This window comes from Zonotrichia leucophrys, chromosome 21 (assembly GCF_028769735.1).
Source record: "Zonotrichia leucophrys gambelii isolate GWCS_2022_RI chromosome 21, RI_Zleu_2.0, whole genome shotgun sequence".
Taxonomy (NCBI): domain Eukaryota; kingdom Metazoa; phylum Chordata; class Aves; order Passeriformes; family Passerellidae; genus Zonotrichia; species Zonotrichia leucophrys.
The window spans coordinates 1,918,248-1,935,334 of NC_088190.1; the positions used below are offsets into that span (position 1 = coordinate 1,918,248).

General features: G+C 32.8%; 1 protein-coding gene across 5 annotated transcripts in view; it reads right to left on the reverse strand.

Annotated features, from left to right (window-relative positions):
* Positions 1-1,127: 1,127 nt before the first annotated feature.
* LOC135456638 (cyclin-dependent kinase 11B) overlaps positions 1,128-17,087 on the reverse strand; it is a 38,984-nt gene continuing 23,024 nt past the window's right edge. For 3 of the 5 annotated variants that reach the window (XM_064730616.1, XM_064730612.1, XM_064730611.1), the window contains 9 exons: positions 16,715-16,805; positions 16,153-16,274; positions 14,844-14,949; positions 12,768-12,889; positions 12,563-12,670; positions 8,053-8,169; positions 7,638-7,786; positions 3,368-3,557; positions 1,128-1,592 (listed from right to left, as the gene is read on the reverse strand). In XM_064730616.1, coding sequence (XP_064586686.1) covers positions 1,500-1,592; positions 3,368-3,557; positions 7,638-7,786; positions 8,053-8,169; positions 12,563-12,670; positions 12,768-12,889; positions 14,844-14,949; positions 16,153-16,274; positions 16,715-16,805 — 1,098 coding nt within the window. In that variant the 3' untranslated portion in view covers positions 1,128-1,499. The remainder of the gene's footprint in view (positions 1,593-3,367; positions 3,558-7,637; positions 7,787-8,052; positions 8,170-12,562; positions 12,671-12,767; positions 12,890-14,843; positions 14,950-16,152; positions 16,275-16,714; positions 16,806-17,087) is intronic. The other 2 variants (XM_064730615.1, XM_064730613.1) reach the window with 1 other exon arrangement.

Below are 17,087 nucleotides of genomic sequence, written 5' to 3' on the forward strand. Positions count from 1 at the left end.
ATGGAAATGAACTGGGGGTAAACTGTGGGTTTATTACAGAAGCACCAACAAGGAGGGGAAACACCCAGCAAATGGCCCTGGGCAGGAGAGGGTTTTAAGGGAAAAGGGGGGAAAAGGCAGGGAAACCCGGCTATCCAATAGAAATACATATTTGGAGGTACGAAACATAACTGATATACCAAAGTAACCAACTGTTATAAATCATAGGAGGGGCTCCGGGGCTACAGCCAACCATAACTGCCAGAGAAAAGAAAATTCTCGAAACCTGGGAGGAGAAAAGGAGTGATTGACTGAGCCCAAGGAGGAAACAACTTTCACTTTATAAGAGAAACCAAGGGAGGAGCAGTTTCATTTCCATAGCAACCGAACTGACAGGGTAGCCTGGGAAAGGAAGAAACCATTTAATACAGAAAATGGGGGGAGCGGTTTCATTTCCATAGCAACCGAACTGACAGGGTAGCCTGGGAAAGGAAGAAACCATTTAATACAGAAAATGGGGGAGCAACTAACAAACTTAAGAACACACCACAGCATCCAGCCCCAGCCCAGCTCCCCACAATGGGCTGAAACTGATAAATCCAATGTTTAGGGGTGGAGTTAATCCCTGCCTGGCCTGGGGCCCGGCTGTGGCTGCAGGAAAATGTGGTGTTTTCAGATCTCCCTGTTCCCAAAACAAAGCGACAGCTTCACAAATCAGAGATTGCACCAGGATTCCTCCTCTCCTCCTTCCCCAGCAAGGACTGGAATGTGGCCTTGCACAACCACTGGAGCTGAGCTCTTCTCTGCATGGAAAAAGGGCAAAAAATATAAAAAACCAAACTTTCACAGAAAATAAAGTTTCAAGTCTCCATATTAAATCTTTTTGATTTATAAAACAATAGAGTAATTTGTTTTGCACCACTGTAAATACATTTACAGAACAAAAAAAAACCCAAAAATCTGGTCAGGGAATATCAAACCCAGCCCAGCTCTCTCCAAGGATACAAACCTCATAATTGTCATTTTTCTTTTTGCCCCAAATATATTCAGACATAAACAATTTATTACTTAAAATAAAAAATAAACTCTCTTATTGTCACCAACATCCCACTTTGCTGCATGTGAAGCAATGAAATCCTTCACACTATTAAACAATTGAAAATGTATTTTAATTCTACAAATTTACAAGGAAAAAACCAAAACAAAACAAAACAAACTCAACAAAAAAGAAATAAACCAGAAACTGTTCCAGGACTGTTATTTCAAGTTGTCCTTTGCCACAGTTTGTGATGATCCTGGGTTTTCAGGAACTCCAGTCCTCTAATGGAATGCAGCAGTTAAACTCCACATTGATTTATAAAACAAGAGCCTTGGAATCTGTGATAATCTCGGAGTTTTTTTCACAGGGAAAAACATCTGTGCCCCTGACACAGAACAGAACTGGGGCATCAATCCACTCACATGAATGGTGCTTTTTTTGATTTTTTGGGGATTTTTTCCCCTCCTTTTTTATGCTGAGTTCAAAACTTGAGGCTGAAGCCAGGTCCTGCAGCAGATGCTCCTTGGTTTGTGGTGGTCAGATGGAAACCTGTGTCCTTCAGGTCATCATCACCCTGTGAGGAGCAAGCACAGGACTGAGCAGGGGCTGGGCTGCTGCACTCACCCCTCCAAAACTCTGAACAGCAAAAATAAAGCAGCTCAAGATGAGACAGAAATGTTTGATTGGTGCCATCACAGTTAAGGTTATGAATAACTTTAAATATTGGTATTTCAAAACTGGCCATTGCTAAAAGCAGTTGGAGTGTTCCTAATTCTGTACCCACTTTGGACTGCGTGAGAAAGAGAAAACAGGGGCGTCCCTGCAGGGCAGGGCAACCTCAGCATCCCAGGCAAAGCCCAGCCAGCTGCAGCCCTGCCCTGTGGCACACCCACAGCCCTGTGTCACACTCACAGCTGGCTGTAGCCCTGTGTCACACCCACACCCACAGCTGGCTGTACCCTGTGTCACACTCACAGCTCTGTGTCACACCCACAGCTGGCTGTACCCTGTGTCACACCCACAGCTGGCTGAACCCTGTGTCACACCCACAGCCCTGTGTCACACCCACAGCTGGCTGTACCCTGTGTCACACTCACAGCTGGCTGTAGCCCTGCCCTGTGCACACCCACAGCTGGCTATAGCCCTGTGTCACACCCACAGCTGGCTGTACCCTGTGTCACACCCACAGCCCTGTGCACACCCACAGCTGGCTGTACCCTGTGTCACACTCACAGCTGGCTGTAGCCCTGTGTCACACCCACACTCACAGCCCTGTGTCACACCCACACTCACAGCCCTGTGTCACACCCACACTCCCAGCCCTGTGTCACACCCACACTCACCAGCTGGCTGTACCCTGTGTCACACCCACAGCTCTGTGTCACACTCACAGCTGGCTGTACCCTGTGTCACACCCACACTCACCAGTGGCTGTAACCCTGTGTCACACCCACACTCACCGCTGGCTGTAGCCCTGCCTGTGTCACACCCACACTCCCAGCTGGCTGACCTGTGTCACACTCACCAGCTGCTGTAGCCTGCCCTGTGTCACACCCACACTCACAGCTGGCTGTAGCCCTGTGTCACACACCCACACTCACCAGCTGGCTGTAGCCCTGTGTCACACCCACACTCACAGCTGGCTGTAGCCCTGTGTCACACACCCACACTCACCAGCTGGCTGTAGCCCTGTGTCACACCCACACTCACAGCTGGCTGTAGCCCTGTGTCACACCCACACTCACCAGCTGGCTGTAGCCCTGTGTCACACCCACACTCCCAGCCCTGTGTCACACCCACACTCACCAGCTGGCTGTAGCCCAGCCCTGTGTCACACTCCCAGCCCTGTGTCACACTCACCAGCTGGCTGTAGCCCTGCCCTGTGTCACACCCACACTCACAGCTGGCTGTAACCCTGTGTCACACCCACACTCACAGCCCTGTGTCACACTCACCAGCTGGCTGTAGCCCAGCCCTGTGTCACACTCCCAGCCCTGTGTCACACTCACCAGCTGGCTGTAGCCCTGTGTCACACTCACAGCTGGCTGTAGCCCTGTGTCACACTCACCAGCTGGCTGTAGCCCTGTGTCACACTCACCAGCTGGCTGTAGCCCTGTGTCACACCCACACTCCCAGCTGGCTGTACCCTGTGTCACACTCACAGCTGGCTGTAGCCCAGCCCTGTGTCACACCCACACTCCCAGCTGGCTGTAGCCCTGTGTCACACCCACACTCCCAGCCCTGTGTCACACCCACACTCACAGCCCTGTGTCACACTCACCAGCTGGCTGTACCCTGTGTCACACTCCCAGCTGGCTGTAGCCCTGTGTCACACCCACACTCACTCACCAGCTGGCTGTAGCCCAGCCCTCCCTCGGGGGGCCGGGGGCTGGTGCCCCTCTTGACCCTCTGCTGCTCGCTCTTGGCGGGCCAGGTGGGGAACATGGAGGGGTCGATGGGCAGCGGGGTCTCCCGGAAGTACTCGTGCTTCAGCCCGTCCTCGGCCGTGATGCGCCGTGCTGGGTAGTACGTCAGGAAACTGCCAAGGACACAGGAAAAGGAGATTTGAACCCCCAAAACTGTCAGGAATGCTCTGCAGGGTTCTGGGATGTGCAGCAGAATTGTGGCTCTGGGTATTGGGGCTGGGTGGGAATCTATGGATTTGGTGCAATTCAATTGGCTGGGTGGGATTCTGTGAGAAGCTATTGGTGTAATTCTATTGCTTTGGTATAATTTTAATAGAATTATACCAATGCCCAGTAACAGAATTATACCCAGTACCCAGGAATAAAATGATACTAAGTTAATACAAAATGTCCAGTAATAAAATGATACCAAATTAATAGAATTATACCAATACCCAGTAATAAAATAATACCAAAGTAATAGAATTATACCAATACCCAGTAATAAAATGTACCTAATTAATGGAATTATACCAATACCCAGTAATAAAATAATACCAAAGCAATAGAATTATACCAATACCCAGTAATAAAACGTACCTAATTAATAGAATTACACCAATACCCAGTAATAAAATAATACCAAAGTAATAGAATTATACCAATACCCAGTAATAAAATGTACCTAATTAATGGAATTATACCAATACCCAGTAATAAAATAATACCAAAGTAATAGAATTATACCAATACCCAGTAATAAAATGTACCTAATTAATGGAATTATATCAATACCCAGTAATAAAATAATACCAAAGTAATAGAATTATACCAACGCCCAGTAACAGAATTATACCCAGTACCCAGGAATAAAATGATACTAAGTTAATACAAAATGTCCAGTAATAAAATGATACCAAATGAATAGAATTATACCCAATGTCCAGTAATAAAATGTACCTAATTAATAGAATTATACCAATACCCAGTAATAAAATAATACCAAAGTAATAGAATTATACCAATACCCAGTAATAAAATAATACCAAAGTAATAGAATTATACCAATACCCAGTAATAAAATGTACCTAATTAATAGAATTATACCAATACCCAGTAATAAAATGTACCTAATTAATAGAATTATACCAATACCCAGTAATAAAATAATACCAAAGTAATAGAATTATACCAATACCCAGTAATAAAATGTACCTAATTAATAGAATTATACCCAATGTCCAGTAACAAAATGTACCTAATTAATAGAATTATACCAATACCCAGTAATAAAATAATACCAAAGCTCCAAAGGGACCCAGGGTAATTATTCTAGAATATTTAAAATTTTTGCTATTTCAGAGAAATTTCAGCCATTCTATTATTTGGTATAATTATATTATTATAATTATATTATACCCAATACCCAGTAATAAAATGATATCAAATCAATACCCTTGGATAGACAGATAAAGCTCCAAAGGGACCCAGGATAATTATTCTAGAATATTTGAATTTCAGAGAGATTTTAGCCATTCTATTATTGGGTATAATTCTATTATACCCAATACCCAGTAATAAAATGATATCAAATCAATACCCTTGGATGGAAATATAAAGCTCCAAAGGGACCCAGGGTAATTATTCTAGAATATTTAAAATTTTTGCTATTTCAGAGAGATTTTAGCCATTCTATTATTGGGTATAACTCTATTATACCCAGTAATAAAATGATATCAAATCAATACCCTTGGATAGACAGATAAAGCTCCAAAAGGATCCAGGATAATTATTCTAGAATATTTAAAATTTTTGCTATTTCAGAGAGATTTTAGCCATTCTTTTATTGGGTATAATTATATTATACCCAGTAATAAAATGATATCAAATCAATACCCTTGGATGGAAATATAAAGCTCCAGAGGGACCCAGGGTAATTATTCTAGAATATTTAAAATTTTTGTTATTTCAGAGAGATTTTAGCCATTCTATTATACCCAATACCAGTAAACCAAAATATCAAATCTATCACTTGGATGTGAAATATAAGCCCCAAGGACCAGGGTAATTATTCTAGAATTTATTACAATTTTTGCTATTCGGGAGAGGTTTTAGCATTCTATTATTGGGTTTAAATTATATAACCCAGTAATAAATGTATCAAATCAATACCTTGATAATACAGATAAAGCTCCAAAAAGACCAGATAGTTATTCATAGAATATTAGAATTTCAGAGAGATTTTAGCCATTCATTATGGTATAATAATTACAAATATAATAATTATACCAATACCCAGTAATAAAATGATATCAAATCATACCATTGGATAGAAATTATTCTAGAAATTTACAGTTTTTGCTATTTCAGAGAGATTTAGCCATTCTATTAATTGGTATAATATATTATACCCAGTAATAAAATGAATCAAATCAATACCTTGATAGACAGATAAAGTCCAGAAGGATCAGGATAATTATTCTAGATATTCAAAATTTTTGCTATTTCAGAGAGATTTAGCCATTCTATTATACCATACCCAGTAATAAAATGATACCAATCAATACCTTGGATGAATATAGAAGCTCCAATGGGACCCAGGGTAATTATTCTAGAATATTTAAAATTTTGCTATTTCAGAGAGATTTAGCCATTCTATTATACACCAATACCCAGTAATAAAATTCAAATCAATACCCTTGGTATAGAAATATAAAGCTCCAAAGGGACCCAGGGTAATTATTCTAGAATATTTAAAATTTTTGCTATTTCAGAGAGATTTTAGCCATTCTATTATACCCAATACCCAGTAATAAAATGATACCAAATTAATACTCTTGGATAGACAGATAAAGCTCCAAAGGGACCCAGGACAATTATTCTAGAATATTTGAATTTCAGAGAGATTTTAGCCATTCTGTTATTGGGTATAACTCTATTATACCCAATACCCAGTAATAAAATAATACCAAATTAATAGAATTATACCAATACCCTTAGATAGACAGATAAAGCTCCAAAAGGATCCAGGATAATTATTCTAGAATATTTACAATTTTTGCTATTTCAGAGAGATTTTAGCCATTCTGTTATTGGGTATAACTCTATTATACCCAATACCCAGTAATAAAATGATACCAAATCAATACCCTTGGATAGACAGATAAAGCTCCAAAGGGACCCAGGGTAATTATTCTAGAATATTTAAAATTTTTGCTATTTCAGAGAGATTTTAGCCATTCTATTATTGGGTATAATTATATTTACCAGTAATAAAATGATATCAATCAATACCCTTGGATAGAATATAAAGCTCAAAGGGACCCAGATAATTATTCTCAATATTTACAATTTTGCTATTTCAGAGAGATTTCAGCCATTCTTTTTGGGTAAATTATTTATACCAGTAATAAAATGATACCAAATCAATACCCTTGGATAGACAGATAAAGCTCCAAAGGGACCCAGGATATAAATATTTAAAATTTAAAAGTTTTGCTATTTCAGAGAGATTTTAGCCATTCTATTATTGGGTATAATTATATTATTATAATTATATTATACCCAATACCCAGTAATAAAATGATATCAAATCAATACCCTTGGATAGAAATTATTCTAGAATATTTACAATTTTTGCTATTTCAGAGAGATTTTAGCCATTCTATTTTTGGGTATAATTCTATTATACCCAGTAATAAAATGATATCAAATCAATACCCTTGGATAGACAGATAAAGCTCCAAAAGGATTAAGGTAATTATTCCAGAATATTTAAAATTTTGCTATTCAGAGAGATTTTAGCCATTCTATTATTGGGTATAATTATATTATTATAATTCTATTATACACAATACCCAGTAATAAAATGATACCAAATCAATACCCTTGGATAGACAGATAAAGCTCCAAAAGGACCCAGGGTAATTATTCTAGAATATTTGAATTTCAGAGAGATTTTAGCCATTCTATTATTGGGTATAATTATATTATACCCAATACCCAGTAATAAAATGATATCAAATCAATACCCTTGGATAGAAATTATTCTAGAATATTTAAAATTTTTGCTATTTCAGAGAGAGATTTTAGTACACATCAGCTACTCCTGTAGCACAGTGTTAACCACACAACCTGGGCATGATTTTATAAACCTTTCACAGCACAGAAAATTGGTTTTCCTGGCCAGAAATTCCCTGGAATGGGGCACCCACTTGTTCATGAGGTCGAAGCCCTGGTCGGAGAGCAGCGCCCCGAACCGCTTGCGCAGGTTGTTGTAGGGGTACTCGGTGAAGGTCATTTTCTTCACTGCTGGCAGCTCGTTGTAACCCGGCCAGATCTTCTCACTGGGAGTGCCCAGATCCTGCAAATGAACATGAAAATATCCCTTGAATAAACTCAGAGTGAAATCAGTTATTTATTTATTCATGAGTTGGGAAGGATGCAGAGAAAATATAAATTGTGGTCTCAGCCTGCTCAAAGTGTGGTAAAGCAGATTAAAGAATTTTTCATTAAATAACTTTTTATTGAGGCTGAATCTCTGTTAAAGAACAACAAGCACTACTCCAACTTCTGAATTTCTCCTGTTTCTAAAATCAGTTAAAATCCCCAAAACATGTTCAAAATTACCTTAAAGACTTTGTTAATCTGGTCGATCTCTGACTTCCCTGGGAACAGCGGCTTCTGTGTCAGCAGCTCCCCAAAGATGCACCCCACTGACCACATGTCTATGGCTGTGGAATACTCCTGGGAAAAAGGGAAATAAATAAATTAATAATAATAAATAAATAAATTACACCTCAAAAATCAGGAAGATTCTTCACTGAGTTGTTTGGAGGGATGTTGTGGTTTCTGGGGGTTTATTTGGGGTTTTTTTGAGCAGAACACACACAACCAGTCCCACACCCAAGGGCCAGGTCTCAATTATTCTCTCAATTATTATCTCTCTGTAATTATTTCAAATTTCTAATTATGAATTCTGAGCAATACCCATGTACACAAATCTTTCAGGATGAAAGGTGGAAGTTTCCACACTGATGCCTCTCTTTTCCACTCACAAACAAAGCAGCACAGCTGAAAAATCAGAATTTTTTTCTGGCAGGGCTCTTGATTTCACCCAGATTTCAGCGACCAGCAGGGAACATTCTAGAACAGTGCCAGCACCTTGTTCTGCTCTCAGATTATTTAGATTAATTTTAAAAGACATTTTTCAACTCATGTAAAAGGACATTTAAAATCCAGCTGCCAAAGGTGACAGTTTTGCCACAATCCATCAGCACTGAGCAGAATTCCAAGGGACAAAACCCATCAGTGTGGGGAGCATGGAAGGGTTGGAGATGTCATTGGGAGGAAAAATAAATCATAACAATAATAACAACAATAATAATAATTATTTCATTATGAGGAAAAATAGATAAAAATACATTATAAAACTATACAATAAAATTAATAGATTATATACTTAATAACCTATAATAATATTTTAAAATATACAATTATATATAATAATTATAATACATATAATAAATATAATATATATAATACAATTATATACAATAGTATAATTATATAATAATAGTGATAATAATATATTATATAATAGTATAATATATAATAATAATATTTCCATTAGGAGTAAAAATATATACCAATATATGATAACATTCTATAATAAAATGCTATTATAATAATAGATTACATATTTAATAATATATAATAATTATATCTTGAATAATATATATTTTATATTATTATAATATATCTAATAACTATATATAATATATTATAAATATATGAAAATATATAATATATAAATATAATAAATATATATACTAAATATATATTTATATTAAATATACATTTAAAATATATATATTGAATAATTATATATATGAAGACATACAACAATAATATAAATAATGTAGAATAATAAATTATATAATCATTTATATATTTATGGATGATAGTGAGATAGGACGATAGTGATTATGATAATAATAATGATGATAGAATAATCAGGATTTCCATTGATATAGAATGATAGTGATGATAATAATAATAATAATAATAATAATAATAATAATAATAATAATAATAATAATGATGATGATGATGATGATGATAGAATAATCAGGATTTCCTCTGATATAGGATGATAGAGATGATAATAATAATAATGATAGAATAATCAGGATTTCCATTGATATAGGATGATAGTGATGATAGTGATGATAATGATGATGATAGAATAATCAGGATTTCCATTGATATAGAATGATAATGATGATAATGATGATAATGATGATGATAGAATAATCAGGATTTCCATTGATATAGGATGATAGTGATGATAGAATAATCAGGATTTCCATTGATATAGGATGATAGTGATGATAATGATGATAATAATAATAATAATAATAGAATAATCAGGATTTCCATTGATATAATAGTGATGATAATAATAATGATGATAGAATAATCAGGATTTCCACTGATATAGGATGATAGTGATGATAATAATAATAATAGAATAATCAGGATTTCCATTGATATAGGATGATAGTGATGATAATAATGATAATAATAATAATGATGATAGAATAATCAGGATTTCCATTGATATAGGATGATAGTGATGATAATAATAATAATGATGATAGAATAATCAGGATTTCCATTGATATAGGATGATAGTGATGATAATGATGATAATAATAATAATGATGATAGAATAATCAGGATTTCCATTGATATAGGACGATAGTGATGATGATAATAATAATAATAATAATAATAGAATAATCAGGATTTCCATTGATACAGGATGATAGTGATGATAATAATAATAATAGAATAATCAGGATTTCCATTGATATAGGATGATAGTGATGATAATGATGATAATAATAATAATGATAGAATAATCAGGATTTCCATTGATATAGGATGATAGTGATGATAATAATGATAATAATAATAATGATGATAATAATAATAATGATGATAGAATAATCAGGATTTCCATTGATATAGGATGATAGTGATGATAACAATAATAATAATGATAGAATAATCAGGATTTCCATTGATATAGGATGATAGTGATGATAATAATAATAATAATAATAGAATAATCAGGATTTCCATTGATATAGGATGATAGTGATGATAATAATAATAATAATGATAGAATAATCAGGATTTCCATTGATATAGGATGATAGTGATGATAGAATAATCAGGATTTCCATTGATATAGGATGATAGTGATGATAATAATAATAATAATGATGATAGAATAATCAGGATTTCCACTGATATAGGATGATGGTGATGATAATGATGATAATAATAATAATAATGATAGAATAATCAGGATTTCCATTGATATAGGATGATAGTGATGATAATAATAATAATGATAGAATAATCAGGATTTCCATTGATATAGGATGATAGTGATAATAATAATAATAATAATAATAATAATAATAATAGAATAATCAGGATTTCCATTGATATAGGATGATAGGACAATAGTGATGATACTAATAACGATGATAGAATAATCAGGATTTCTATTGATACAGGATGATAGTGATGATAATAATAATAATAATAGAATAATCAGGATTTCCATTGATATAGGATGATAGTGATAATAATAATAATAATAATGATAATAATAATAATAATAATAATAATAATAATAATGATAGAATAATCAGGATTTCCACTGATATAGGATGATAGTGATGATAATGATGATAATAATAATAATAATAATAGAATAATCAGGATTTCCACTGATATAGAATGATAGTGATGATAATGATGATAATAATAATAACGATGATGATAGAATAATCAGGATTTCCACTGATATAGGATGATAGTGATGATAATAATGATGATAATAATAATGATAGAATAATCAGGCTTACCATTGATATAGGATGATAGTGATGATAATAATAATAATAATAATAGAATAATCAGGATTTCCATTGATATAGGATGATAGTGATGATAATAATAATAATAGAATAATCAGGATTTCCATTGATATAGAATGATAATGATGATAATGATGATGATAGAATAATCAGGATTTTCATTGATATAGGATGATACTGATGATAATGATGATAATAACAATAATGATGATAGAATAATCAGGATTTCCATTGATATAGAATGATAATGATGATAATAATGATGATGATAGAACAATCAGGATTTCCACTGATATAGGATGATAGTGATGATAATAATAATGATGATAGAATAATCAGGATTTCCATTGATATAGGATGATAGTGATGATAATAATAATGATGATAGAATAATCAGGATTTCCATTGATATAGGATGATAGTGATGATAATAATAATGATGATAGAATAATCAGGATTTCCATTGATATAGAATGATAACGATGACAATAATAATAACGATGATAGAATAATCAGGATTTTCATTGATATAGGATGATAGTGATGATAATAATGATGATAGAATAATCAGGATTTCCATTGATATAGGATGATAGTGATGATAATAATAATAATAGAATAATCAGGATTTCCATTGATATAGGATGATAGTGATGATAATAATAATGATGATAGAATAATCAGGATTTCCATTGATATAGGACGATAGTGATGATAATGATGATAATAATAATAATAATGATAGCATAATCAGGATTTCCATTGATACAGGATGATAGTGATGATAATAATAATAATAATAATAGAATAATCAGGATTTCCACTGATATAGGATGATAGTGCTGATAATGATGATAATAATAATAATAATAATAATGATAGAATAATCAGGATTTCTATTGATATAGGATGATAGTGATGATAATAATGATAATAATAACGATGATAGAATAATCAGGATTTCCATTGATATAGGATGACAGTGATAATAATAATAATAATAATAGAATAATCAGGATTTCCATTGATATAGGACGATAGTGATGACAATAATAATAACGCTGATAGAATAATCAGGATTTCCAGCTATAAATCACTACAATTCACTGCTCACACTTTGCTAACAGTTTATAAAATGCAGCCAGGTGTTTCTAACACAGAGAGGAGGAGGAGGAGCTGACCTTGGCTCCCAGCAGCAGCTCAGGGGCTCGGTACCACAGCGTCACCACCACGGGCGTGTAGGGCTTCAGGGGGGAGCCGTACTCCCTGGCCAGCCCAAAATCCCCCACCTGAAAACAAAACAAACAGCATTTCCAGCCCTGCACAGCCACCATTCTGCAGCACTGAATTTGTCCTGATTTCCTCATTTTTTCCCCCAATTCTTGCCTTTAAAATGCCGGAATGGCTGAGCAGCAGGTTGGACGTTTTCAGGTCTCGGTGGAGGATCCAGTTGTCGTGGAGGTGTTTGACCCCTCGGAGTAACTGAATCATCAGAGTCTTCACCTCCCCTGCAAGGAGCAAAAATCAAGGAATAAATGAGAAAAAATGCATTGAAGAAAAGAAATAAATAAATGATAAAAAAATGCATTGAAGAAAAGAAATAAATAAATGATAAAAAATGCATTTTTTATCATTTATTTGCAATTTATTTATCATTATTTGCATTGAAGAAAAGAAATAAATAAATGATAAAAAAATGCATTGAAGAAAAGAAATAAATAAATGATAAAAAAAGCATTTTTTATCATTTATTTGCAATTTATTTATCATTATTTGCATTGAAGAAAAGAAATAAATAAATGATAAAATGCATTGAAGAAAATAGATAATAAATGATAAAAAAATGCATTGAAGAAAAGAAATAAATGATAAAAAAAATGCATTGAAGAAAATAGATAATAAATGATAAAATGCATTGAAGAAAAGAAATAAATAAATGATAAAAAAATGCATTGAAGAAAAGAAATAAATGATAAAAAAATGCATTGAAGAAAATAAATAAATAAATGACAAAAAAATGCATTGAAGAAAGGAAATAAATGATAAAAATGCATTGAAGAAAAGAAATAAATGACAAAAAAATGCATTGAAAAAGAATTATTAAAAAATGCATTGAAGAAAATAATGATAAAAAAATGCATTGAAGAAAATAAATGATAAAAAAAATGCATTGAAGAAAAGAAAGAAATAAATGATAAAAAAATGCATTGAAGAAAAGAAATAAATAAATGATAAAAGAATGCATGGAAGAAAATAGATAATAAATGATAAAAAAATGCATGGAAGAAAATAGATAATAAATGATAAAAAAATGCATTGAAGAAAAGAAAGAAATAAATGATAAAAAATGCATTGAAGAAATAAATAAATGATAAAATGCATTGAAGAAAAGAAATCATGATAAAAAATGCATTGAAGAAAAGAAATAAATGATAAAAAAATGCATGGAAGAAAAGAAATAAATAAATGATAAAAAAAATGCATTGAAGAAAAGAAATAAATGATTAAAAAAAGCATTGAAGAAAAGAAAGAAATGATAAAAAAATGCGTTGAAGAAATCTATGATAAAAAAAAACGCATTGAAGAAAAAAATAAATGATAAAAAATGCATTGAAGAAAAGAAATAAATGATAAAAAACGCATTGAAGAAAGGAAATAAATGATTAAAAAATGCATTGAAGAAAAGAAAAAATAAATTATTAAAAAAATGCATTGAAGAAAAGAAATAAATTTAAAAAATGCATTTTTTTATCATTTATTTGCAATTTAATCATTATTTGCACTGAAGAAATAAATAAATGATAAAAAAAATGCATTGAAGAAAAGAAATCAATAAATGATAAAAGAATGCATGGAAGAAAAGAGATAATAAATGATAAAAAAATGCATGGAAGAAAAGAAAGAAATAAATGATAAAAAAAGCATTGAAGAAAAGAAATAAATAAATGATAAAAAAAATGCATTGAAGAAAATAGATAATAAATGATAAAAAAATGCATTGAAGAAATTAATAAATGATAAAATGCATTGAAGAAATCAATAAATGATAAAAAATGCATTGAAGAAAAGAAATAAATAAATGATAAAAAAATGCATTGAAGAAAAGAAATTAAAAAATGCACTGAAGAAAAGAAATAAATAAATGACAAAAAAATGCATTGAAGAAAAGAAATGATAAAAAAATGCATTGAAGAAAAGAAAGAAATAAATGAGAAAAAAATGCATTGAAGAAAAGAAATAAATAAATGATAAAAAATGCATTGAAGAAATAAATAAATGACAAAAAAATGCATTGAAGAAAGGAAATAAACAATAAAAATGCATTGAAGAAGAGAAATAAATGACAAAAAAATGCATTGAAGAAAACAAATAAATTATTAAAAAATGCATTGAAGACAATAAATGACATTTGGGTGAGGTTTTGGGAGCAAACAGGAAAATGCAGGGATGGGAGCCCAGTACCTGGCAGGAACGGCTGTTTCATGGTTTCCATCAGGCTCTTCAGGTCGTGCTCCACATAATTCATCACAATGTAGATTTTATCCATGTTGCTGCCCACAACAATCTCCTGCAACACACAAACAATGAGCAAAACCTACACATGTCTAAAAGCATCAATCTATTTTAGAGATGGAAGATGTTTAATTTAATTTATATTAGAAATGTAAATTTAATGAATGAATTTAGAGGATAAACAGCAACTTAACATGGTTAAGCATCTAAATCTATTAGAAATGAATTGATGTATTAGATTTGAATGTGATTAGAATTAGAAATGAATTGATAATAGAATAGAGATAAACCGCAAAACTTGGTGCTTAAAAGCATCCAAAATCTATTTAGAGAGAAATGATGTATTTATGTTTAAATATGTATTTAGAATTTAGAAATGTAAATTTAGAAATGTAAATTTAGAAATGTAAATAGAAATTTAGAGGATAAACCAGCAAAACTTACACATGGTGCTTAAAAAGCATCCAAAATCTATTTTAGAAATGTAAATTGATGTATTTTAGAATTATGAATTTATGTATTTAGAAATGTAAATTTAGAAATGTAAATAGAAATTTAGAGGATGCGCTCCATGGTAAAAATCTTTAAAATATGTATTATTTTCATTTAATAAAATGTATTTGTAAATATAGATTTAGGATGGGGCTGCCATTGGTAAATCTTAAAATTGTATTTTTTCTATTAAAAAGCTGCTCATTTTTTGGTAAAATATCAGATTGTGCCTTATGAGCATGGGCTGCATTGGTAAAATCTTTAAAAATTGTATTTTTTTTCTATTAAAAAAACTGCTCATTTTTTGGTAAAATATCAGATTGTGCCTTATGAGCATGGGGCTGCCATTGGTAAAATCCTTAAAAATTGTATTTTTTCTATTAAAAAAACTGCTCATTTTTTGGTAAAATATCAGATTGTGCCTTATGAGCATGGGGCTGCCATTGGTAAAATCTTTAAAAATTGTATTTTTTCTATTAAAAACCTGCTCATTTTTTGGTAAAATATCAGATTGTGAGCAGCACACAACTGTTCACAGCAGCAAGATCTGCCAGAGGATGGGGCTGCCATTGGTAAAATCTTTAAAAAATGATATTTTTTCTATTAAAAAACTGCTCATTTTTTGGTAAAATATCAGATTGTGCCTTATGAGCAGCACACAACTGTTCACAGCAGCAAGATCTGCCAGGGTTGCTGATATTTTGATATTTAAAAGCCAAGAGGAATATTTCAACAAAATAAAAGCCATAAAAGATTGCAGCCTTACTCTGACAGTGACAATATTCAGGTGCTGAGCTTTCAGAATTGTATTTATTTCTCTCAGAGAAGTAATGGGGAAACCTTCCTTCTCCTTTTCCATTTTCAGTCTCTTCAGAGCCACGATTTCATCTGCAAAGGAAACATTTCCCATCACACAGTTAATAATAATTCACAGGAAACATTTCCCATCACACAGTTAATAATTCACAGGAAACATTTCCCATCACACAGTTACTAATTCACAGGAAACATTTCCCATCACACAGTTAATAACTCACAGGAAACATTTCCCATCACACAGTTAATAATTCACAATACCAGGTGAATTATTATAATTATTATATATATGATATATTATATAAATATATATATATTATATATATTATATATAATTATAATTATTAATTGTCTCACTGATTAAATATTGAATTATCTGTGCTGTTCTGCCTTGAAATGAGCAAATAAAGAAATATTGCTGGTAAAGAAATATTTTAAATAGATTTTGTTGATCACTGAAAATGTAAAATGAGAATTTCCAGCCTGAGGAAGAGGAGGGCTCTGATACCCACCAGTCTTTTTGTCCTTGGCCCTGTACACCACTCCATAGGTTCCCTCCTCAATCCTGTTCAGACACTGGAATTCCTCCACGCTGCGACAGCCCTGGAAATCACAGCAACAGCATTTACTGGGGGAAGGCTTTGCTTTTAGAACAACTTCACAGTTAAAATTTACCAGAAGGATTCAGCTCTAAACCATATGGGAAAGGTGTGTTTGGGGTTTGCTTTTCATGGAGTTCCTAAAGGAATCCTGTGTTTCAGTAGATTAATTCAATTATTCCGTTCACTTTTGCACAAAGGCAGCATAATTAATTAGTAATTATATTTATATCTATTATTTCACAGAATTAATTAGTAAAAAATTGATTTTTATTAATATTTTTAT